Consider the following 25,072-nt stretch of genomic DNA (forward strand, 5'->3'; position numbering starts at 1 on the left):
GCTGCGAATGTTTCAACAATCCAAAGAAAATACCAAACTCCCGCAAACACTGTATGAGGCTACAATAGCCCTGATCTTGAAAAAAGATAGAGATTCCATGGAGATGTCGTCGTATCGCCCCGTGTCGTTACTCCCCATAGAAAACAAGGTGTTGACAAAGATATTGGCAAACCGATTGAAAAAATATATTTCCGACATCATACACCCTGACCAGACAGGTTTTATCCCGGGCCGACATATATACTACAATTTGAGACGCCTTTTCAACGTAATGTATCATGATCATAAAGTTGAGGCAGTGGTAATAGCTCTTGATGCAGAGAAGGCGTTTGATCAGATTGAGTGGAAGTATATGATGTCGGTTCTGGAGCATTTCGGATTTGGAAAGGAATTTATTAATTGGATAAGAATTATTTATGCACACCCAATGGCGTCCGTTGTGACCAATCAGGAAATGTCGCAGTCATTCCGCCTGTTCAAGGGGTGCCGACAGGGGTGCCCTATTTCGCCTGCTCTCTTCGCTATAGCCATGGAACCCCTTGCTACTCGCATTCGGGCATGTGCCGATATAGCTTCTGTTAAAATAAAAGACACACAGCACAAAATTTCCCTATATGCAGACGATGTTCTTTTGTTTTTGTCTAAGCCTAAAACTTCTATTCCACCATTACTTAACTTGATAGACACATTCGGCTCCTTCTCTGGCTACAAGATAAACTGGCAAAAAAGTGAGTTGATGCCAATATCACGGCCTGTGGATATGCAATTTCTGCAATCTACCCCGTTTAGAACAGTGAGGGACAAGTTCACAAGCCTTGGCATTGTAGTGACAAGAGACCTTGACCAGCTATTGAAAGTGAATTGGGACATGAAAATATATCAGCTTAAACAAAATATAGATTTCTGGAAAACTCTGCCTATTTCCTTGGTTGGTCGTATAAACGCTATTAAAATGGTTGTCCTACCCAGGTTTCTTTACCTCTTCCAATGTCTACCCAATTTCATACCACAAAGCTATTTTAAGAAACTGGATTCAATAGTAACTCCATTTTTATGGGATAACAAGGCAGCCAGAATTTCAAAGAAGCATTTATGCAAGTACAAGATAGAGGGGGGCTTTGGCCTTCCTCACTTCAAACTGTATTATTGGGCTGCTAATCTGAACATTGTGTCTTTCTGGAGGGAAAGTTTACCTGCGATGAGACAGAAGGATATGCCTTCATGGCTTTTGATCGAGCAGGCCTCCTGTCAACGTTCCTCACTCCCTGCACTTGTTAATAGCCCATCATATGTGAAAAAACCCACTTATGACTCCAATCCAGTCATTTGTCATACGCTTAGGATCTGGAAACAGATTAGGGATTTTCTTAACATACCCACTGTTTACATAGACAGCCCGATTAGCCTGAATCATGCTTTCCACCCTGCATTGGATGATGTGGTGTTTTCACAGTGGAGGGAGAAGGGGCTCACAACAATTGGTAATTTATACATAGATGGTCAGTTAGCTTCATTTCAACAATTACAGGCAAAGTTCAACATGCCAACAACACATTTTTTCAGATACCTCCAAATCAGGAATTTCTTAAGGACACATATCCCACAGTATGGCATTAAGCCCAATAGTCCTACATTAGATAGCTTGATACTTGTCAAACCCCATTCAAAAGGGTCGGTCTCTAGACTGTATGATGTGCTACAGGCCCACATAGAGGTATCCACAGACACCATTAAAAGGGCTTGGGAACAAGAACTTGGTTCAGAAATCTCAAATGAGGACTGGATAGAAGCTCTCAGGAATATAAACCACAGTTCAGTGAATGCCAGACACAACCTTGTACAGTTTAAGGTGATACACAGGTTACACTACTCAAAAGTAAAACTGCATAAAATATTCCCGGACACCTCACCACTGTGTGAGAGGTGCAAGCAGGATGAGGGGACGTTGACCCACTTATTCTGGACATGCCCTAAATTACATGCTTACTGGGCTCTCATTTTTGATTACTTATCTAAGGCCTTTGATAGAGTTCTAGCCCCAGACCCATTGATCGCTCTGTTTGGTACAGTTGATGGGAATAACCAGGAAGGGAAAGCTGTCTCTCTGTGTACTCTATTAGCCAAAAGGCTCATATTGCAATTTTGGAAATTGGAGACTGTACCTACCTTTGAAATGTGGTTACGGGATTTAGGGAATGTAATACATATGGAAAAGATTCGATACAACACCTCCAATAGAAGTCCATTGTTTTACAAAATATGGCAGCCGATACTGGATAAATGGTCTAGCCCCGCTTCATAACTGGGCTGACGATCTGCTGCTACTCTGTGCTGTACTCCACTCAATATTTATTTTTGGCTGAACTACACTGCTTGTAATGACTATATGCTGTCTTCTTATACATGTACCACCTAATAGGATTTTGTTTTATTTTGTGTATGTGTGAGTTAACTTTTGTTTTGTCCTCTAAACTGGCCATCCCATTCAACAGTACAATGAATGTCATTGTTTGTATTGCTGTCTTTTTTACTTTATTTTTATTGGAAAATAATAAACATATTATAAAAAAAAAGAGAATCATCCAATAGATCATTAATACATGGGTGTGTGTGCTGATACTGTGTATGCACATGAGAAGGCGTTAAGTGCCACAGTAGGCTAAACGAAGATAGAGGTGATCAAATCAGAAATTGCCCATATTGATTCTGTGGGGGGAAGAAAATCCCTTTTGAGAACAAATTGAAACAGGACGTTGACAGAACTGCATTTTGAGACATAAGAACTCTGTTCATTTTAATTTGCCAAGCATACAGAGACATAAAAGTTGTATCTACTTGACTCTGGTAGAAAAAAGGCCTCATTGCCAAGATCCAAAAGTATCCCTTTAAATGCCGTTACAAAAAAAATAAAAAAATTAAGTGTCTCACAACGTAGATTTGAGAACAGGAATAAAAGGTGTAGAGAGGTAATCTCACTAAATAAAAAATTCAACCATTAAATGGCTTTCTGAGAATCACAGTACTGACAAAGGAGGGGTTGTTATTGTATAAGAGAGGGACAAATACTGTATGAGCAGGAAGGCTAAAGACAGTACAACAATATTGACTATTACCTGCCTTTGTCTTCTAGCCCTTTGGAGAATATGAAACAAGAGTTTAGTGATACAATGCATTCTGGAAGTATTCAGACCCATTCCCTTTTCCACATTTTGTTATGTTACAGCCTTATTCAAAATGTATTTTCCTCAAGCTACACAAATTAACCCATAATGACAAAGCGAAAACAGGTTTTTAGAATTCTTTGCAAAATGTATTATCAATAAAAAAACAGAAATACCTTATTTACATAAGTATTCAGACCCTTTGCTATGAGACTCGAAACTGAGCTCAGGTTCATCCTGTTTCCATTGGTCATCCTTGAGATGTTTCTACAACTTGATTGGAGTCCACCTGTGGTAAATTCAGTTGATTGGACAGGATTTGGAAAGGCACACACCTGTCTATATATGGTCCCACAGTTGACAGTGCATGTCAGAGCAAAAACAAAGTAATGAGGTTGAAGGAATTGTCCGTAGAGCTCCGAGACAGGATTGTGTGGAGGCACTTCCCTTCTGGGGAAGGGTACCAAAAAATGTCAGCAGAATGGAAGGTCCCCAAGAACACAGTGGCCTCCATCATTCTTAAATGGAAGAAGTTAGGAACCATTAAGACTCTTCCTAGAGCTGGCTGCAGGGCCAAACTGAGCAAACGGGGGAAAAGGGCTTTGGTCAGGGAGGTGACCAAAAACCTGATGGTCACTCTGACAGAGCTCTAAAGTTCCACTGTGGAGGTAGGAGAACCTTCCAGAAGGACAACCATCTCTGCAGCGCTCCACCAATCAAGACTTTATGGTAGAGTGGCCAGACAGAAGCCACTCCTCAGTAAAAGGCACAACAGCCCGCTTGGAGTTTGCCAAAAGGCACCTAAAAGGACTCTGACCATGAGAAACAAGATTCTCTGGTATGATGAAACCAATATTGAACTCTTTGGCCTGAATGCCAAGCGTCACATCTGGAGGAAACCTGGCACCATCCCTATGGTGAAGCATGGTAGTGGCAGCATCATGCTGTGGGGATGTTTTTCAGCAGCGGGGACTGGAAGACTAGTCATAATAGAGGGAAAGATGAACGGAGCAAAGTACAGAGAGATCCTTGATGAAAACCTGCTCCAGAGCGCTCAGGACCTCAGACTGGGACGAAGGTTTACCTTCCAACAGGACAACGACCCTACGCACACAGCCAAGACAAACGCAGAAGTGGCTTCGGGACAAGTCTCTGAATGTCCTTGAGTGGCCCAGCCAGAGTCCAGACTTGAACCCGATCAAACATCTCTATGTAGCGTCATACCCAAGAAGACTCCAGGCTGTAAATCGCTGGCAAAGGTGCTTCAACAAAGTACAGGGTAAAGGATCTGAATACTTATGTAAATAGAATTTCATTTTTTTTTAACTTATTTGTTATAGATTTGATCATTTAAATTATTTTTTTTAAAGTCCCTGCCCACCCTAGGTTAGCGTGCAGTGGATGTTTACCAATAAGTGGATGTTACCAATAAGTCCACAAGGATCCTCATAAACCTCCTGGAAGGCCCATCAGCAACAATGACACTACATCAGAGCCTGCCTCCAAGTATATTGATTTCTACATTAAGCCTTTTGTGCCAAACTTCCCTCTTTCCTTCAAGATACCACTCATACTCTTAACAAGCTATCTGAGCTCAAAGATGTTGGATCTTCCGACTTGGTAACAATGAATGTTGAATCCCTTTACACCAATATTGTACACAACGAAGGTCTGGAGGCTTCAAAGCATTCTCAAACATAGGCCATAGGAAAATATGCTCCCTGCTGACTTTCTTCAATTAACAGAGTGGAACTAAACAAGAGAAGGAGACTGCTATGAGGGCTTGCTTTGAACTACCCAAACTTATTATGGGGACTTTGGGAAGAGAAGTTTATTCTCTGTTCTGCTAAGAGAGTGAACCTTATTTATATTAAAAGGTTACATGGAGAAAATCGGACTTCTCTGAAATGAAAAAGTATATTTTACCTAAACCCTCCATGAACGCTTAAAAAAACAAAACAAGTTAACCTCCCCTATACCTAAAATAATAATTAAAACAAAGTAGATAGCAGAGAACATGTCTACCGCTTAAGCACACTTCTTGCACAGACCTGAGCCTTAGATATGCAGTTTTACAAACTGTTCTTCGTCCTGTAAGCATTACATGGCAACACAGGAATTTTGATAGCACACAGGGCTGCAGGTCTGGAAGGTTGTGGAATCGCAGACCACTGTGGACAAGAGTAGGGATGGAGAGATCTCCTTTATAGTAAAAGCATTGCATGAATCTATCATCCTATTTGCAGGTCTGAGGAAAAATATTGCCTTCTTTAAAAATTTCAAGCAATTCTACGTCATTTTATGTAGATTTAGCAGAATATTTTTTAGTATCACACAAATTACTGAGATTACAGGCCAAGAATTTAATCATATTTCTCCAATGCCAAATCAATTTGTCTTGTTTGCCCACGAAACTGTCCCGGTTTGCAAATAATTTAAATCGGCGATGTCATTAGGAATCTGAACATGGCACTTTCAAAAGTTATGCCTACCTTTCCCCCCCAGACAGAGTAGGCCAACCAACACAGAACACTGTAAGCTTTAGCTGCTGGCTACTCTTCTTCCATGGCTTAACCCAACGAGAGAAGGTCACAAGTGATCCCCGTAAAGCTGTCGGGGTTTAAACATCCACTGTACAGAAAGTAAATAGTTTAATCAATTGATAGTGACAGATTTCTTCAAAATCTTAAGCTAACAAGGAGTAGGCCTGTGCTTTTTGCCATTTTCTTTCAGAAAAGGCAGGCCTATGGCATACCCTTGCATACCCCCTCAGTTCTAGTCTTGGTTTTAACTTAACAGCCCTTCACTGACACGGAGGTAGGCTATTTAAAAAGTGCATCGTGGGTGGAGGAGTTGACCAACAGATCTATGGATATAGTAGCCTATAGCCTAATTTAGTCTGTCAAACAGGTAGGCCTATCTCATTTCTTAAATAGGAAGAAACTGGCTCTAACACAAAGCCCTCTTGTTGTTAATAAAGTCTAATTAAAATAAAGACTGTTGAAATTAATTATGCCTACTCGAATTTGCCTACTTTCAGCACCATGAGCACAGCCATCGATTAGGCAGCACATAAAAAAGTTTGATCAACAAGAGCAAAGCAAGACAGGGCTCAGGGTTGGAATATCCATTGCAGTGTGTAATGCAGCCTAGTTTAATTTACACCAGCCCAGCAGCTAACTTACAAATATAACTTTGATCTATGCTTCTCTGAGGATGTACTTCGTAGGCTATAGCCTATAGATAATTTGATTGAGACCACACTAAATAGCCTATAGGTGCACTTGATATTGCGCGCCCAGCAAAGAATCACAGATGAGGTGTGGCATCGGGCACACATCAATAAATAGCCAAATAAGCAACTATTTGTCAGTGTTTTAGAATTATTAAACATTTCATCAATTACATGACCCTCCGCTGGACTAGATAAAAAAATAAAAAATAAACCCTCCATTGAATGAAATTGAAAAAGCATGACCCTCCCCCATTTCCTACAGGTAACCATTCTGTAAATATTGATCCATCCCCAACCCTTTTTTAATTGTATGGTATGGCAGATACATTGATGACATCCTTTTAGTGCTCTCTAGATCAGAAAATTAATTGTTAGAATTCAAATCCGTCAATTCCCTCAATGAGAATTTGAAGGCGAGTTTAGAATACAGTCAAACGCAAATTAACTTTCTGGACTTGAAAATCTTAACTCAGAATGGCTCACTCCACGTCACCATTTACAGGAAACGTACGGGCCGAAATATCCTCAGGGTGGACAGTTTTCACCCTGCAACGCCATATGTGACAGGAAGGAGGATTTTGAGGAAAAAGCTGTGAAAATGTATTCTAGGTCTCAGCAATGGGGATACAAGCCAAGAATGCTAAACCAGTCTCTCACCAAAGCAAAATCTCTGGAAAGAGAAAGTCTTCTCAAAACACACCCACAGGCCTAAAAAACCCAAGCAAGTCTACTTTGTTACCCAACACAGCCAGGAGGTGGACAGGGTTAAAGGGCAATTCCTCCACTTTTCAACCTCATATTCATTATCTCTAGAATCATACCAGTGTCTACATACAGTGTCTTCGGAAAGTATTCAGATCAATTGACTTACTCCACATTTTGTTACAGCCTTATTCTAAAGTTGATTAAATAGTCTTTTTTTTCTTTATCAATCTACACACAATACCCCATAATGACAAAGCAAAAACAGGTTATACATTTATGCTAAACATTTTTTTTTAAGTATCACATTTACATAAATATTCAGACCTGTTACTCGGTACTTTGTTGAAGAACCTTTGGTAGCGATTACAGCATAGAGTCTGCTTGGGTATGACACTACAAGCTTGGCACATCTGTACTTGGGTGTTTCTCCCATTCTTCTCTGCAGATCCTCTCAAGCTCTGTCAGGTTGGATGGGAGCATTGCTGCACAGCTATTTTCAGGTCTCTACAGAGATGTTTGATCGGGTTCAGTCCGAGCTCTGGCTGGGCCACTCAAGGACATTCAGAGACTTGTCCCGAAGCCACTCCTGCATTGTCTTGGCTGTGTGCTTAGGGTCGTTGTCCTGTTGGAAGTTGAACCTTCGTCCCAGTCTGAGGTCCTGAGCACTCTGGAGCAGGTTTTCATCATGGATCTCTCTGTACTTTGCTCCGTTCATCTTTGCCTCGATCCTGACTAATCTCCCAGTACCTGAAAAACCTCCCCACAGCATGATGCTTCCACCACCATACTTTACAGTAGGGATGGTGCCAGGTGTCCTCCAGACATGACGCTTGGCATTCAGTCAAAAGAGTTCAATCTTGGATTCATCAGACCAGAGAATACTGTTTCTCATGGTCTTAGAGTCTTTAGGTGCCTTTTGGCAAAATGAAAGCGGGCTGTCATCTTCCTTTTATTGAGGAGTGGCTTGTGTCTGGCCACTCTACCATAAAGACATGATTGGTGGAGCGCTGCAGAGACGGTTGTCCTTCTGGAAGGTTCTCCCATCTCCACAGAGGAAATCTAGAGCTCTGCCAGAGGGACCATCGGGTTCTTGGTCACCTTCCTGACCAAGGCCCTTCTCCCCCAAATGCTCAGTTTGGCCAGCTCTAGGAAGAGTCTTGGTGGTTCCAAACTTCTTCCATTTAGAATGATGGAGGCCACTGTGTTCTTGGGGACCTTCAATGCTGCAGAAATGTTTTGGTACTCTTCCCCAGATCTGTGCCTTGACACAATCCTGTCTCAGAGCTCTACGGACAATTCCTTTGACCTCTTGGCTTGGTTTTGCTCAGACATGCACTGTCAACTGTGGGACCTTATATAGGCAGGTGGTTGCCTTTCCAAATCATGTCCAATCAATTGAATTTACCACAGGTGGATGCCAATCAAGTTGTAGAAACATCTCAAGGATGATCAATGGAAACAGGATGCATCTCATAGCAAAGGGTCTGAATACGCATGTAAATAAGGAATTTCAGTTTTTTATATATTTGCAAAAAAATTCTAAAAACCCATTTTCGTTTTGTCATTATGGGGTATTCTGTGTAGATTGCTGAGGATTTTTATTTTATTTAATACATTTTAGAAGGGTGTAATATAAGGGATCTGAATACTTTCTGAAGGCACTATGTGAAAACAGTGTGTTTCTATGATCGGTGGTTAAAAAGATAAGAAAAGTCCTAAAAAGAATGTGTCTCTGACATCACAGGGTAGGATTCAGAATTTTAAAAATGTAATAAAAAAAAAACGTTTTAACTTTTGATGATGTCATTGGGTAGAACTTTTTAACATAATTTATTTTCTTCTACAAAACGTAGAAATGCGCCTTTTTACATACAGTACCAGTCAAAAGTTTGGTGTGAGTTGGTATATACACACCTGTTTTTCCACCACTATTCTTTGTCACTCTGATGAAGGCCGTTGTAGCCGCAACGCATTGGTGCGTTTTTTTATTCTTGCATAAGCAGCAAACAAAAGCTTTCACATTTTTTCACTACATTGTTTACTATCCAGCTGATAAAGGCCGTTGTAGCCGCAACGCATCAGTGCACCACAAGCCTATGGCTCATGAGGGCTGCAGGTGGCCTAGCAATTAGAGGCGAGCCAGCAACCGAAGGGTTGCCAGTTCAAATCTCGGGTCTGACTGGAAAAATCTGTCGGGAAGTGAGTTGGCAGGCGGAAGGGTTGATGATATCAAATCCTATATACCACTACCTGTTGTTGTGCCCTTGAGCAAACCCCACACAACAACAGCCCACTGGGAGCCCAGTGTGGCAGCCCCCTGCACCTTTACAAAAACACAGATCTGTGTCTTTGAGGGGTTAAAAGTGGAAGTCAAATTTCGGTTTGATCTTAATCAATTTATTTTTGTTCTATATTATTTCATCCAATGATCAAAGAGAACCTCATGGATTAACTATAAACCAAAGAAGCAGTCCTCTCCTGTGTCTCTACAGTAGACTGTTTAAAATAAAGTTGGGTATATCTATTTGATGAGAATTGTTTAATATAACATTTTAAAGGGTTAAAAAATTAATAAATCAGTGCATTAGAGTAATCGTAATAACTCTGTCTACAATAGAGCCAGGCAAAATCAGGAGTATAAAATAGTTTGTCGACATTTCAGCTTCAGCTTTTAAGACAAGTCAACTGAAATAGGCCAAACGAGAAGTCTTGATGATGAATCTCTCCATTGCTTGAGCATGACGACCCAAATCTAATCTGTTTAATCTCAAGGAGTCTCATCTCTTGAATATTTATGATTCACCAACTCAAAAGGTACCATATACCGTCAACTCAAAATGAAACATATCTCCATGGTGTTTTACCAGTACTAGAGCAGAGCAGGGCAGTAGTCTGTTACCTGCAGAGGTCTCAGTGAACACAGCCAGGGTCTGCCCCCCCACACTATGCATGGTGAATGGGTGGTCCCGGGGAGCTCGTACAGACGCTGCCTTCTCCCCCAGGGCAGACAGGCTGGTTAGGTCCTCATTCAGGGTGAACGACACCTAAAGGAAACACCACAGACCTTTGGATCCGCTAACATCCCAGCATGGATGCAGGCTTTTGTTCAAACCAAGCAGTAAAACCTCTGATTCAACTAATCATAGTCTATGAATCTATAAACATGACTTCCAATAATGAGAATGATGTTCTCATAATACAGCTACTGTTTTCTAGAACGCTTCCAAAAGTTTGAGGTATTACTGAGGACAAGGAACAGTGTATGGGTTTACAGTGACACCTTGTGGCAACAAGTAACATACTTACATCTGCTTTTCCTTGTTTCCTATGAAGGGGGGAAATGCATTTACTTTCAGTTAACTACAACATAGGCTACACTAATTGTCTCATTAGACAGCTGATTCCTTTAGAACCATGTTACTGAATTTCAGACCATTTATAACTAGCATCACCAACTACAAAATTGAGCATGATGTCCACTGCAAAAGTCAACATTTCTATGTCTGGTAGTGTTGAACCCCTCTGAAAAGCAGTCATATGTTATCAGTAATGAACAGATGTGGAGTTATAGCTAATGGTCAGTGTTTACTTTACAATCTTGAGCTTTCCAATTTCTCCTTTTCCGGATGCTTTGGCCCACTGCTGGGCCAAGTACTTGGGAACCTGATCAGGTCAAACAAAAGTTAAAAAGAGACCGGAGGTGGTAATTTAGCTAGCTAAATGTTAGGCTATTCCTCAACAAAACCGTCAGGTGTGACCAATATGTGTATGGATATGACTTACCGTTTAATTAGATTTTAGGCAACATACCTTTACTAGCCATACACCGGTGTTTTGCTTAGCTCCGGTTAAATCAACCTCCGTTTTTTCAGACATAGCGGCAGATCCTTTGATGAGGTTCTTCACGACACGTGAAGTTGCTAACAGTGGATTCACAGACAGGTTACAGGAAATACAACGCATGAGAAACCTCACTTCGATCAATGAAGAGCACACTACACAGCGGTGATGGATAATACAATTTGAATAACATTGTGCAAGTGTGAAATGATTTTATGGTGAATTTGGTCAATTTTATTTATTAGCCTATTGATAAGGTTGTAACTATACGTGGACCAGAATATTTGATCCCACTGGAATTCACAAATGTTTTATAAAAATACAGTATAAATCAGAGGTGGCACCAAGTCACTATTATTCGAGTCACATGCAAATCTCAATTGACAAGTCCCAAGTAGAACGGGTTCAAAACTCAAGTCAAGTCGAAGTCGTGCATTCTAAGAGTCCAGTCACAAGTTTTCAAGTCAGGTCTCCAGTCAAGTTTTAAAAAATCTATACATGCAACAACTTGTTCAACTACAAAGCATTGTCATCTATTTATTGAGGCTACCTGACAGCCCTTTTCATTATTTTGTCTACAACACATTTTGATTTGCCTATGTAATTGTAAAATAGGGACCTTGTGGCAGTTGTAAGGGCATGGAATCAGCAGAAGGCAAGGCAGGTTGACATACTCAGTGTAGATTTATCTACAGGTCTTGGTGATCCAATGATGAAAGCGTGTTATATTTAATTAAGCAATAAGGCCCGAGGGGGTGTGCTATATGGCCAAAATACAAGAACTGTTCTTAATTACGACGCAACGTGGAGTGCCTGGACACAGCCCTTAGCCATGGTATATTGGCCATGTACCACAAACCCCCGAGGTGCCTTATTGCTATTACAAACTGGTTACCAATGTAATTAGAGCAGTAAAAATGGTCATACCCGTGGAATACGGTCTGATATACCACAGCTGCCAGCCAATCAACATTCAGGGCTCGAACCACCCACTTTACAATACAAAATATACACGTAGATTTACCAAATATACAGAGCCAATAGACCAAAAGAAATAGCCTCTGTATCAGGCTTAACCTGTTATATCTGAGCAGACACAAGTAGAGGGCAAGACTGTAACCTCCCATTGAAAAACCAAATCGAATCCGGCAAACAGGTAGGCCTAAATAATATAAGCTCGTGGCCCCCAGGACCATACAATTACCCAATTGGCAATTACAACCAATAACCTGGTACTACAATGTAAAAGGAAATTTCCACATCCATTGTTACATTCGTCTTATTCAGACTTAATGATTATTAATGATATTTCAACACCATGCATACATGGAACAATCATTTCCTCTTATTCAACGTTCTGACTCCAAAGCGTGGAGCGCAGGCCACGTAGCCTATTTCTCTGTGCCCTGAGGCGCGCGCGCTCCTATTACGCACAACCAGAATGACAGAGACATAGGACAAATGACACGTTCAAAACAACTGGAAACCCGAAACGGGTAATTCGGACATTTTCGACTTCCGACTTCAGTGCGCTCAAAACAACTGGAAACTGAAAAAAACAAGCTCCGACTGGGAAAAATCATTTGGAACGGTCAGCCAACTCGGGAACTCGGGCCTCTTTCTAGAGCTCCGACTTTCCGACCTGAAGATCAATGACGTCATGATTTGATTTCGTATTTTTCCGAGTTCCCAGTTGTTTTGAACGTGGCAACGGAACTCCGACATAACCTGTGAAATATGAACAAAGCAGTGGTGGTGTTGCCATTTAAGATGTGGGAGGATGATCATTCCCAAGATGTGGGAGGATGATCATGAGCATGGCATTATTTCTATTACAGCATACTGGATGACTGTCATTCATATTCCATTGACCCAGGTTAACATTAACATCGATAGGTTTAAGGTACTACATGATACTCAAATTTTCCCTATACCCATCATGAGGTTGCTAGCTACAACTTAGCCTATGAATGGAAGTTTACAACGTAGGTTGATAGAAATTTGAGTAATCTAGATGACAGACATTGACACATTCAATACCGCCTTGCACACTCTTGCCAGCATATAGCTGATCTAGGATGTAATCATTAGTCCAACAGTTGGAAACAAGAGTTTCTACTGGACAAATTCAGGTAAGTTTATCCCCGTTTCGTTACGTTTGCTTCTATTTCAAAATCGTTAGCACAATCGGCGGAATGAATACACGCCTGTTCACATGCAAACACAGTTCACTTTCATAGCAGCCACATACAAACAGCATGAATGATCCCTTTGATCGTTGTATTCCTTCTCTCCTCCTCTCATCAGATCAACGCAAACTTTATTTGTCACATGCGCTGAATACAACAACTGTAGACCTTACCGTGAAATGCTTACTTACAAGCCTTTAGCCAACAGTGCAATTCAAGAAACAGTTAAGAAAATATTTACCAATATTTTACCACAATAAAATAACAATAACGAGGCTATATACAGGGGGTACTGGTACCGAGTCAATGTGAGGGGGTGCAGATTAGTCGAGGTAATTTGTACATGTAGTTAGGGGTGAAGTGACTATGCAAAGATAATAAACAGCGAGTAGCAGCACTGTACATAACAAATGGGGGGATTTCTGACAATTTCTGGGGATTTCCTCTGACACCGTCTAGTATATAGGTCCTGGATGGCAAGAAGCTCGGCCCCAGTGATGTACTGGGCCGTACGCACTACCCTCTGTAGCGCCTTATGGTCAGTTGCCGAGCAGTTGCCATACCAGGTGGTGATTCAACCGGTCAGCATACTCTCGATGGTGCAGCTGTAGAACTTTTTGAGGATCTGGTGACCCCTGCCAAATCTTTTCAGTCTCCTGAGGGGGAAAAGGTGTTACCATGCCCTCTTCATGACTGTCTTGGTGTGTTTGGACCACGATAGTTCGTTGGTGATGTGGACACCAAGGAACTTGAAACTCTCGACCCGCTCCACTGCAGCCCCGTCGATGCTAACGGGGGCCTGTTCAGCCTGCCTTTTTCTGTAATACACGATCGGCTCCTTTGTCTTGCTCACATTGAGGGAGAGGTTGTTGTCCTGGCACCACACTGCCAGGTCTCTGACCTCCTCCCTATAGGCTGTCTCATCGTTGTCGGTGATAAGTTCTACCACTGTTGTGTCGTCAGCAAACTTAATGATGGTGTTGGAGTCGTGTTTGGCCATGCAGTCGTAGGTGAGTAGGGAGTACAGGAGGGGACTAAGTACACACCCCTGAGGGGACCCAGTATTGAGGATCAGCGTAGCAGATGTGTTGTTGCCTACCCTTACCATCTGGGGGCAGCACATCAGGAAGTCCAGGATCCAGTTGTAGAGAGAGGTGTTTAGTCCCAGGGTCCTTAGCTTAGTGATGAGCTTCATGGGCACTATGGTGTTGAACGCTGAGCTGTAGTCAATTAATAGCATTCTCTCAAAGGTGTTCCTTTTGTCCAGGTGGGAAAGGGCAGTGTGGAGTGCAATTGAGATTGTGTCATCTGTGGATCTGTTGGAGCGGTATGCGAATTGGAGTAGTCTAGGGTATCCGGGAGGATGCTGTTGATGTGAGCCATGACCAGCCTTTCAAAGCACTTCATGGCTACCAACGTGAGTGCCACGGGGTGGTAATCATTTAGGCAGGTTACCTTCGCTTCCTTGGGCACAAGGACTATGGTGGTCTGCTTGAAACTGTAGGTATTACAGACTCGGTCATTGAAGACACTTGCCAATTGGTCCGCGCATGCTTTGAGTACACGTCCTGGTAATTCGTCTGGCCCCGCGGCTTTGTGAATATTGACCTCTTTAAAGTTCTTGCTCAAAGAGAGCGTTGTCAGACAGTCGTCCAGAACAGCTGGTGCTCTCGTGCATGCTTCAGTGTTGCTTGCCTCGAAGCGAGCAAAAAAGGTATTTAGCTCGTCTGGTAGGCTCGCGTCACTGGGTAGCCCGCGTCTGGGTTTCCCTTTGTAGTCCGTAATCGTTTTCAAGCCCTGCCACATCCGACGAGCTTCAGAGCCGGTGCAGTAGGATTCAATCTTAATTCTTTATTGACGCTTTGTTCGTTTGATGGTTCGTCTGAGGGCATAGCGGGATTTCTTATAAGCGTCCCGCTCCTTGAAAGCGGCAGGTCTAGCCTTTAGCTCGATGCGGATGTTGCCTGTAATCCATGGCTTCTTGTTCGGGATATGTACGTACGGTCACTGTGTGGACTACGTCGTCGATACACTTATTGATAAAGCCGATGACTGAGGTGGTATACTCCTCAGTGCCATTGGATGAATCCCGGAACATATTCCAGTCTGTGCTAGCAAAACTGTCCTGTAGCGTAGCATCCGCGTCATCTGACCACTTCCGTATTGAGCGAGTCACTGGCACTCCCTGCTTTAGTTTTTGCTTGTAAGCAGGGATCAAGAGGATAGAATAATGGTCAGATTTGCCAAATGGAGGGCGGGGGAGAGCTTTGTATGCATCTTTGTGTGTGGAGTAAAGGTGGTCTAGAGTTTTTTTCCCCTCTGGTTGCAAATGTGACATACTGTTAGAAATGAGGTAAAATGGATTTAAGTAAGCCTGCATTGAAGTCCCCGACCACTAGGTACGCCGCTTCTGGATGAGCATTTTCTTTTTTGCTTATGGCCTTATAGAGTTGGTTGAGTGCGGTCTTAGTGCCAGCATCGGTTTGTGGTGGTAAATAGACGGCTACGAACAATATAGATGAGAACTCTCTTGGTAGATAGTGTGGTCTACAGCTTATCATAAGGTACTCTACCTCAGGCGAGCAATATACCTCGAGACTTCTTTTCCCTTCGCTTGTATCCGGATAGCTTTCTGTGACCAGGCGAAAAATTGCTTTCCAAGCCAAACCTTCATATCATAACCACTAACCGCTACACACAGCTTACATCATCCTACATCGTTGTCACCATATTAACATCGTAGTCAACATAACTACTAGAACTAACGCTTAAACCCGCTACAATCAGTACAGTGTACAGTCAGCAGCAAGCAGTTTAGCAGTTACACCGGCAGGTCCCGGGGGCAATAAATTATTCACAGAGGAGGGTGGTCCTCCCCTTCCTCCTCTGAGGAACCTCCACTGGAACAAAGGAAACCATACATTGAATTTAATAAACAGAACTTCTACCTCATGTTTCTTGTGAATATTCATGAGCACAATAAAAAAAGCACTCTCCACTGGCGGGAGTTTGTAGAGGGCAGGTGAGAAGCCGCGCCTGTGGTGCATCTTTGCCACAGTAATAATTCATTTTAAACAAATTCCAAATGCATTAAATTATCAATTTCAAGCAGTTGTAACATACCAAAATACCAGTAGACTTATGCTAGTAATTGTTGCCCTATTGCTGATGAGCTTGCAAAGTATTCTTGATCACCAAACAGTTTTTTAGCGCTGCATATTCATTTATTATGGCAATCCTCTCTTCCTATAATTTGAAGTCTGCGCTGCACCCGATCCTATATCGGTACAGCAAATCGGCAATCTGTTTGCTAGTTTACCACCCTACCTGTGTTGATTGACAGTTTATTGGTCCAATCAGAGTGCCGAGTGTAAGTTTCACTAGCCAATCTGTTTCAGTTTTTTTGCAAGGGCGTTGCTGCGGCTACTGTCTTTGGCAGCATGTAGAGTAATCCACGTAGACTCTGTGCAACAAAATGAGTGATAAAACATTACAAAACCTGGACAAATAAATTAAAGTAATCAGTCTCATGTCAAAGTTGAGTCCCAAATCTTCAGGCTCCAAGTCCAAATCAAGTCTCAAGTTATGTTACTGTCTATCAAGTCCAGTCTCGTCATAAAATTTGTGACTGGAGTGATTCAAGTCCACAACTCTGGTATAAATATATAGCTCAACTCTAGATGTTCACTCTATGATTTAATGACATTAGCTAATTTACCACTAGATGGAGCTGTTCCACATGACTAGATTAAGGGAAGGGAGCAACTTCAATCACAATTGGGGTGCTGAGGCAGATATGTAGGCCTACATGTAGGGTATTTATGTGGATAACCTGAACATTGGAGTTCTCAACTATAACTATTTTGAGCTTAGACCACCAGGTCAACACTGTCACCTGTTGCTCCTCATGTTGTTGACTAGGCACATTTCCTCTGTTCCTCAGAGATCTCTCAACACATTGTGACCCAGTAGCACCATGTCCTGGTCCACACAAACCTCTGACTGCTAAAGGACTGATCTCAGAGCCTCTCGCCTGCCTACCTTTCACCACCTTAACATTTACCTCAGAACCCTTCACCACATCAGGGCACTTCACCCACAGACTTCCCTCAGCCTGGCAGGTCTTATCTTCGTTATGGGAGTGTGTCGAAAGGCTATAAACAAGGACAGAGGCCGACAGATGATGCAGTTACTGTACAGTAGCATCCACACAGGCACACACTCAAGCTCGAGCACATACACATGAATGTATGCACAAACATGCATACATACAGTACAATTGCAAGATACACGCTTTCCAGTCGGGCTATCCAGTCGGGCTGATACAACATAGTGTGATTGGCAGTACTATGGAGAATACCTGGTGTTCCTACTCAGAGTTCCTACTCAGTAGATTCTCCACACCTTTTTCTCAGGGCTCAGATTTCACTCTGGCTGTCTCTGTGGTTTTTCTTCAGACCTGAGAGAAGTGTTGACAGACCTCCTCTAACCCTAAATGAACACTGCCATGGTCATGACTCAGGGCTTTGATTCCCCTGTCAGGGTCAACATTACTTGAGGTTTGCATTTATGTAATTGCGAGAGAAAGCGAGAGGATTTTGCTTCATTCACCACTCTATTTTTGCTTCGGTTCATAAACTCTCTATTTTCCTATCACTCACTGCAGGATGAGAAGGATGGACCATTCATAAACATTATTAGATTCAGTTAGCTAGGCAGCGTAACTACATGATGCAATACTTCCCAGACTCATAAATCTATATATGAGGGGCCAAATGAAATCATGCTATGGTCACTTAACTTACTGTTAAGTTTTCAAAGAAAGAGAGCAATGTTGTTTTACACAGAACTAAATATTTGTGTAAAGTACGCTGCTTGGCACTGTATACTGTAATAGTCTTGTTAATTTGAAAGACTATCAGTCAGATATTTTTTATTTTTCCTTGCTGTCAAGTCAGTGATATCTGTGAAATGTATGAGTGCTACTCTGTCAGCTGTAACTGAGATGTGTGTTTATGAAGTGGCGCCATGGAGGAGCTTGAACAGGTTGTTTCAGGTGTGTTTAACTTACCTCTGTTGATGGATCATCTAACAGAGATGTAATATGTCCCTGTCTCTGTCACTCGGATCAGCCTCTGCCCTCCTTTCTCCTCTGGACTAGAAAGACAGGTCCAAGGAGCAGGATCAGAGCAGTATGTCTAACTAACTGGTCACGTACTGGTCATCACTGTGGGGACAATAGACTCCACAATAACATATGCATTGGTTGAAACTCAATGTTGAATTCAAATCTCCCTACCATCATAGCTAAGCCAATATGACAACAATGTCGATGAACATTTGCTAATCAACTAGACTGGAGGTACACAACACACCCGCCTCTCGCCATAAGCCATCCGGCCGTTACCGAGAACCACATACCAGATTATTGAACAGGATTTTGAACAGGGTCGTTAGCCTTAGCAAAAAATGACAATTTCTTGCCCGACCTAGCTCAATATCTAGGCGACCTAGCTCAATATCTAAACGTCCGATAAGGACACTACAGCATCCGGTGACTACAGTGACCGTGGAAACATGAACGAATACAAACAGTGTAGCTATTCCCTCCGCAAGGCAATCAAACAAGCTAAGCGTCAGTATAGAGACAAAGTAGAGTCGCAATTCAACGGCTCAGACACGAGAGGTATGTGGCAGGGTCTACAGTCAATCACGGACTACAAAAGGAAAACCAGCCCCGTCGCGGACCACGATGTCTTGCTCCCAGACAAACTAAACAACTTCTTTGCTCGCTTTGAGGACAATACAGTGCCACTGACACGGCCCTCTACCAAAACCCCTCGGGCTCTCTTTCACTGCAGCTAACGTGAGTAAAACATTTAAACGTGTTAACCCTCGCAAGGCAGCCGACCCAGACGGCATCCCCAGCCGCGTCCTCAGAGCATGCGCAGACCAGCTGGCTGGTGTGTTTACGGACATATTCAATCAATCCTCATCCCAGTCTGCTGTTCCCACATGCTTCAAGAGGGCCACCATTGTTCCTGTTCCCAAGAAAGCTAAGGTAACTGAGCTAAATTACTATCGCCCTGTAGCACTCACTTCCGTCATCATGAAGTGCTATGAGAGACTAGTCAAGGACAATATCACCTCCACCCTACCTGACACCCTAGACCCACTCCAATTTGCTTACCTCCCCGATAGGTCCACAGACAACGCAATCACACTGCACACTGCCCTAACCCATCTGGACAAGAAGAATATCTATGTAAGAATGCTGTTCATCGACTACAGCTCAGCATTTAACACCATAGTACCCTCCAAACTCGTCATTAAGCTCGAGACCCTGGGTCTCGACCCCGCCCTGTGCAACTGGGTCCTGGACTTCCTGACGGGCCGCCCCCAGGTGGTGAGGGTAGGAAACAACATCTTCACCCCGCTGATCCTCAACACTGGGGCCCCACAAGGGTGCGTTCTCAGCCCTCTCTTGTACTCCCTGTTCACCCATGACTGCGTGGCCATGCACGCCTCCAACTCAATCATCAAGTTTGCAGACGACACTACAGTGGTAGGCTTGATTACCAACAACAACGAGACGGCCTACAGGGAGGAGGTGAGGGCCCTCGGAGTGTGGTGTCAGGAAAATAACCTCACACTCAATGTCAACAAAACAAAGGAGATGATCGTGGACTTCAGGAAACAGCAGAGGGAGCAGGCCCCTATCCACATCGACGGGACAGTAGTGGAGAAGGTGGAAAGTTTTAAGTTCCTCGGCGTACACATCACGGACAAACTGAAATGGTCCACCCACACAGACAGCGTGGTGAAGAAGGCGCAGTAGCGCCTCTTCAACCTCAGGAGGCTGAAGAAATTTGGCTTGTCACCAAAAACACTCACAAACTTTTACAGATGCACAATCAAGAGCATCCTGTCGGGCTGTATCACCGCCTGGTATGGCAACTGCTCCGCCCACAACCGTAAGGCTCTCCAGAGCGTAGTGAGGTCTGCACAATGCATCACCGGGGGAAAACTACCTGCCCTCCAGGACACCTACACCACCCGATGTCACAGGAAGGACAAAAAGTTCATCAAGGACACCAACTACCCGAGCCACTACCTGTTCACCCCGCTATCATCCAGAAGGCGAGGTCAGTACAGGTGTATCAAAACGGGGACCGAGAGACTGAAAAACAACTTCTATCTCAAGGCCATCAGACTGTTAAACAGCCATCACTAACTTTGAGTGGCTGCTGCCAACATACTAACTCATCTCTAGCCACTTTAATAATGGAAAATGTATGTAATAAATGTATCACTAGCCACTTTATATAATGTTGACATACCCATTACTCATCTCATATGTATATACTGTACTCTATACCATCTTGCCTATGCCGTTCGGCCATCGCTCATTCATTAATCTTTATGTACATATTCTTATTAATTCTTTTACACTTGGGTGTATAAGGTAGTTGTTGTGAAATTGTTAGATTACTTGTTAGATATTACTGCATGGTCGAAACTAGAAGCGCAAGCATTTCGCTACACTCGCATTAACATCTGCTAACCATGTGTATGTGATAAATAAAATTTGATTTGATTTGATACGTCATCTATAATCATTTGTCTGCTCTAAAATATTTTGACCAGCAGGTGCCACTAGTATACACTGTGTTGATCAAATCCTCAAGCAATACACTTATTTTTGACCCAATTGGATGTAAAACCTCAAGAAGCTTTGTTTCCCCATCACTACCAATTAGCTAGCCAATTAACATTAGCCAGTAACCTTAGCTAGCTAGCTACAAGCCAAAAAAGGCTGTAACATTAGCTGTATGAACAGATTGTGATGCACCAGCACATCTCAATGTTTACAATATCTCCCACATTCTTCCACAAAGCACAGCTAGCTAGCTAAGTAAAGTTCATAGTCAACACCAAACTATGGGAAACTGCCACACTGCTAATGTGTAATACATGCAATGGGCATTGCTCATTTAACGTTAACTAATGTTACGCCTGGATTGCTTAGCAATGTAAACTGAACAAAAATATAAACACAACATGTAAAGTGTTCGTCCCATGTTTCATAAGCTGAAGTAAAAAATTGAAAAATGAATCCAAAAGGCTCGGGGTTCAGGGATACATCACGTACAATACTCACATCTAGTAGTTAATGTCCCATTACTGAGCCTCAAACCATATCCACCGCCCCTTGATAAAACCATCTTCATGCTAGTGTGACACTTTTGATATTCTGGATTTTCCTTGATTGTCTATGCGATTAAAATGTGGGTCAAAAGAAAAGGGAAATTAAAATACTGTCTGAGTTTTCGGGGGAAAACTACGCTGTCTACCAGTGTCCTAGTGTCCCACCTGCTGTGTACCAGAGTTCTCCTCTCTAGCTAGCTACCTAACTAACTGGCTAGCTAACTAGCTAGCACATGGTGTCCTTCACTCCTGCATGCCAAACACCTGCCCTCACCGTTGTTAACAGAACTGCGAGAAAGCAGTGCCCGACAGGCAGGAGCTAAGGACACTGTCTACCGGTGTCCTAGCTATCGTTAGCTAGCTAACTACCTATCCCGCCTGCTGTGTACCGGAGTCCTAGTTATCTAGCTAACTGGCTAGCACCCAGTGTCCTTCGCTAATGCCTGCCGAACACCTGTCCCCACCATCGTTAACAGAACTGTGGGAAAACAGTGCCGACAGGTGAGGGTGAAGCACACTGTCTACCATTGTACCTAGCTAGCTACCGGCATTGTCGCCCCCACCTCTTCTTCTGTGGGGTTTATCGGCGGTGGCATCCAATACTATGGTGCATTACTGCTACCTACTGTACTGGAGCGATCCCGCCTGTGTACCGGAGACCTACCTTAAAAATGTACCAAAATAAGTATAAAGAGGGGTTCCTGCAGATGCTGGAATGCCCACATACAGGAACGCCCCAAATTGTGGGATGCAATTGCACCCTTCTCCATCTTGTTACTACGGAGAGAACGGTGGAGAGTGGAGAGACCAACACTCAACTGTCAAGGAATACGTTGTGCCCTTATCCGTCAGATGCCCTCCCGCCCTAAGGTACACCCCAGGGACACACTGCTTAATAACTGCAGGGTGGCAGATTGTGTTTCCTGAAATGCGTACACCCGTTCGATTGACTGAACCAGTTGATTTTTCGGTTGACTCTGGAAAATCAGCTGTTAATATTAAATAAATACTAATAACTACATTATTTTAGTTGCCATTGCCATTATTGTGTATTTTTACTTTACTTGTATTGCCATGTTAAGTTATGCTGTATTATATATGTTGTATAATAATGTTGCATATTTATTTATTTATTCTTCCGTTATTTTACCAGGTAAGTTGACTGAGAACACGTTCTCATTTACAGCAACGACCTGGGGAATAGTTACAGGGGAGAGGAGGGGGATGAATGAGCCAATTGTAAACTGGGGATTATTAGGTGACCGTGATGGTTGAGGGCCAGATTGGGAATTTAGCCAGGACACCGGGGTTAACACCCCTACTCTTACGATAAGTGCAATGGGATCTTTAATGACCTCAGAGAGTCAGGACACCCGTTTAACGTCCCATCCGAAAGACGGCACCCTACACAGAGCAGTGTCCCCAATCACTGCCCTGGGGTATTGGGATCTTTGTTTAGACCAGAGGAAAGAGTGCCTCCTACTGGCCCTCCAACACCACTTCCAGCAGCACCTGGTCTCCCATCCAGGGACTGACCAGGACCAACCCTGCTTAGCTTCAGAAGCAAGCCAGCAGTGGTATGCAGGGTGGTATGCTGCTGGCGTAATCATAATCACCTTCCGGTGTAAAAAACATGGATATTAAAAGCAAAAAACTATGTTTTAAGTGAGAAAGCATTTGTTTGAAGCCATAAAAAAGGAAATTCACATGAGCACCACAATCCCTACTCCACCCATGCTCTACCAAGGTTTTCCAGCACACAGCTTTGACCTACTACAGTAGCTATGTTGGTCTATTACTTAAAAAAATGTGTATGCAGGTTGCTTAGGATTCAAACCTTCTCAAACAGTCTAATTCATAACTCTTCAGTGGAATAATGGACTTTACAGTGTCCTGCTATTAAGCTTGTGACTCTACAAATTTGTTGGATGCATTTGCTGTTTGTTTTGGTTGTGTTTCAGATTATTTTGTGCCCAGTATAAATTAATGGTAAATAATGTATTGTGTCAGTTTGGAGTCACTTTTATTGTAAATAAGAATGGAATATGTTTCTAAACACTTCTACATTAATGTGGATGTTACTTAATACTTAATAATGATGAGTGAGAAAGTTATAGACGCATAAATATCATCCTAACCTCTCACCATTACAATAACTGGGAAGGTTAGCATTTTTGGAGGGTTATGATATTTGTGCATCTATAACTAGGCCCCTCAAGTGAAGGGAAATCTTAACACTACAGCATACAATGACATTCTAGACAATTCTGTGCTTCCAAATCTGTGGCAACAGTTTGGGGAAGGCCCTTTCTGGTTTCAGCGTGACAATGCCCCCGTGCACAAAGCGACGTCCATACAGAAATGGTTTGTCTAGATTGGTGTGGAAGAACTTGACTGGCCTGCACAGAGCCCTGACCTCAACCCCATTCAAACACCTTTGGGATGAATTAGAACGCCGACTGCGAGCCAGTCCTAATCACCCAACATCAGTGCCCGACCTCACTAATGCTTTTGAGGCTGAATGGAAGCAAGTCCCCGCAGCAATATTCCAACATCAAGTGGAAATCCTTCCCAGAAGTGTGGAGACTGTTATAGCAGCAAAGGGGGGACCAACTCCATATTAATGCCCAATATTTTTGAATGAGATGTTCAACGAGCAGGTGTCCACACACTTTTGGCCATATAGTGTATCTGTATCTATTCATCATCATCAATCATGTATCCCAGGTCTTCCTCACATTTTTGTTTTGCATGTTTTCTGTCATCGGGGAAATTGGAAATCAACTTTAGAGGTTTGTCAGACTCTTAAAATAGTTTCAATCTTTGAAGCTTCTTGCTTGTCCAGTGTTTGCTGCATAGAGCGAATAAAGTGTTGCATCTGCAAAAGTTCACCTTAGCACCACTACGGACTGGTCTTCCCTGGTTGCCTGAACCTGCTGAGACCCCTGTCATCATCTGATCCTGCTAAGATGAGGCATGGCAAAGAATTACCTTGGTGTTCATTTATACATTGATTCTATTCTTGGATAATATAATGGTTCAATAATTGAAATGACCATTATTCCCAGATCCCAGACTGTAGCTTTAAGCTTTGTCATGTAGCTACTGTAGGTCTACCCATCACCTCAAGATGGAACTTTCTTATCATTCACTGATTGATATAGGCGGGTCTTCCCTGGCTGTCTGACCCTGCTGGGACACCTGTCACCATCTGATCCTGCTAAGGCATGATGAGCATAGTGTTGTGTAGTGTGTACTGACTGTGCACCATGACAGTGAAGCCTGTAGAGCTGTTTATGCCGTGTCAGTGTGAAAAGTAGGGAATTAGCTAGTGAAACTGACAGATCAATGACATTACATTGCTACTGTATACTGACTCTAATATCATCGTTTGATTCAGGTCTAGTGTGATTGAGGAAAGAATTTAATTGTGAGCAAGCGAGCTAACGTTAGCCAACTTTTGGCTAGCTCTAATGGTACATCTTCTGGCGAAAACTAGCCAAGTTAATTTACTTTTGTTGAAACGGGACATAACAAAGGCTACAAAACATTTCCATACACACAACAGCTGTTAGATACTGCTACCTGACAAATACGGAGATAGCTAGAGGGTAAAGCTGAACTGGCCATGGTGGCGAAGTAATTACAATATACCAATTAGACACTGGAGTGATAGATGTGCAGAAGATGAGTGTGCAAGTAGAGATACTGGGGTGCAAAGGAGCAAGATAAAT

The 25,072-nt window shown here is 42.8% G+C and overlaps 1 protein-coding gene across 1 annotated transcript in view; it reads right to left on the reverse strand.

The window, feature by feature from the left end:
* Positions 1 to 11,089, reverse strand: part of LOC139546557 (general transcription factor IIF subunit 2-like) — a 41,032-nt gene extending 29,943 nt beyond the window's left edge. The window contains exons 1-4 of the mRNA XM_071355079.1: positions 10,912 to 11,089; positions 10,691 to 10,764; positions 10,408 to 10,426; positions 10,001 to 10,145 (exon numbers count right to left, since the gene is read on the reverse strand). Of these exons, the coding sequence (XP_071211180.1) occupies positions 10,001 to 10,145; positions 10,408 to 10,426; positions 10,691 to 10,764; positions 10,912 to 11,064 (391 nt within the window). The 5' untranslated portion in view covers positions 11,065 to 11,089. The remainder of the gene's footprint in view (positions 1 to 10,000; positions 10,146 to 10,407; positions 10,427 to 10,690; positions 10,765 to 10,911) is intronic.
* Between the last annotated feature and the right edge of the window lie 13,983 nt (positions 11,090 to 25,072).

The sequence above is a fragment of the Salvelinus alpinus genome, chromosome 20, assembly GCF_045679555.1.
Source record: "Salvelinus alpinus chromosome 20, SLU_Salpinus.1, whole genome shotgun sequence".
Classification (NCBI taxonomy): domain Eukaryota; kingdom Metazoa; phylum Chordata; class Actinopteri; order Salmoniformes; family Salmonidae; genus Salvelinus; species Salvelinus alpinus.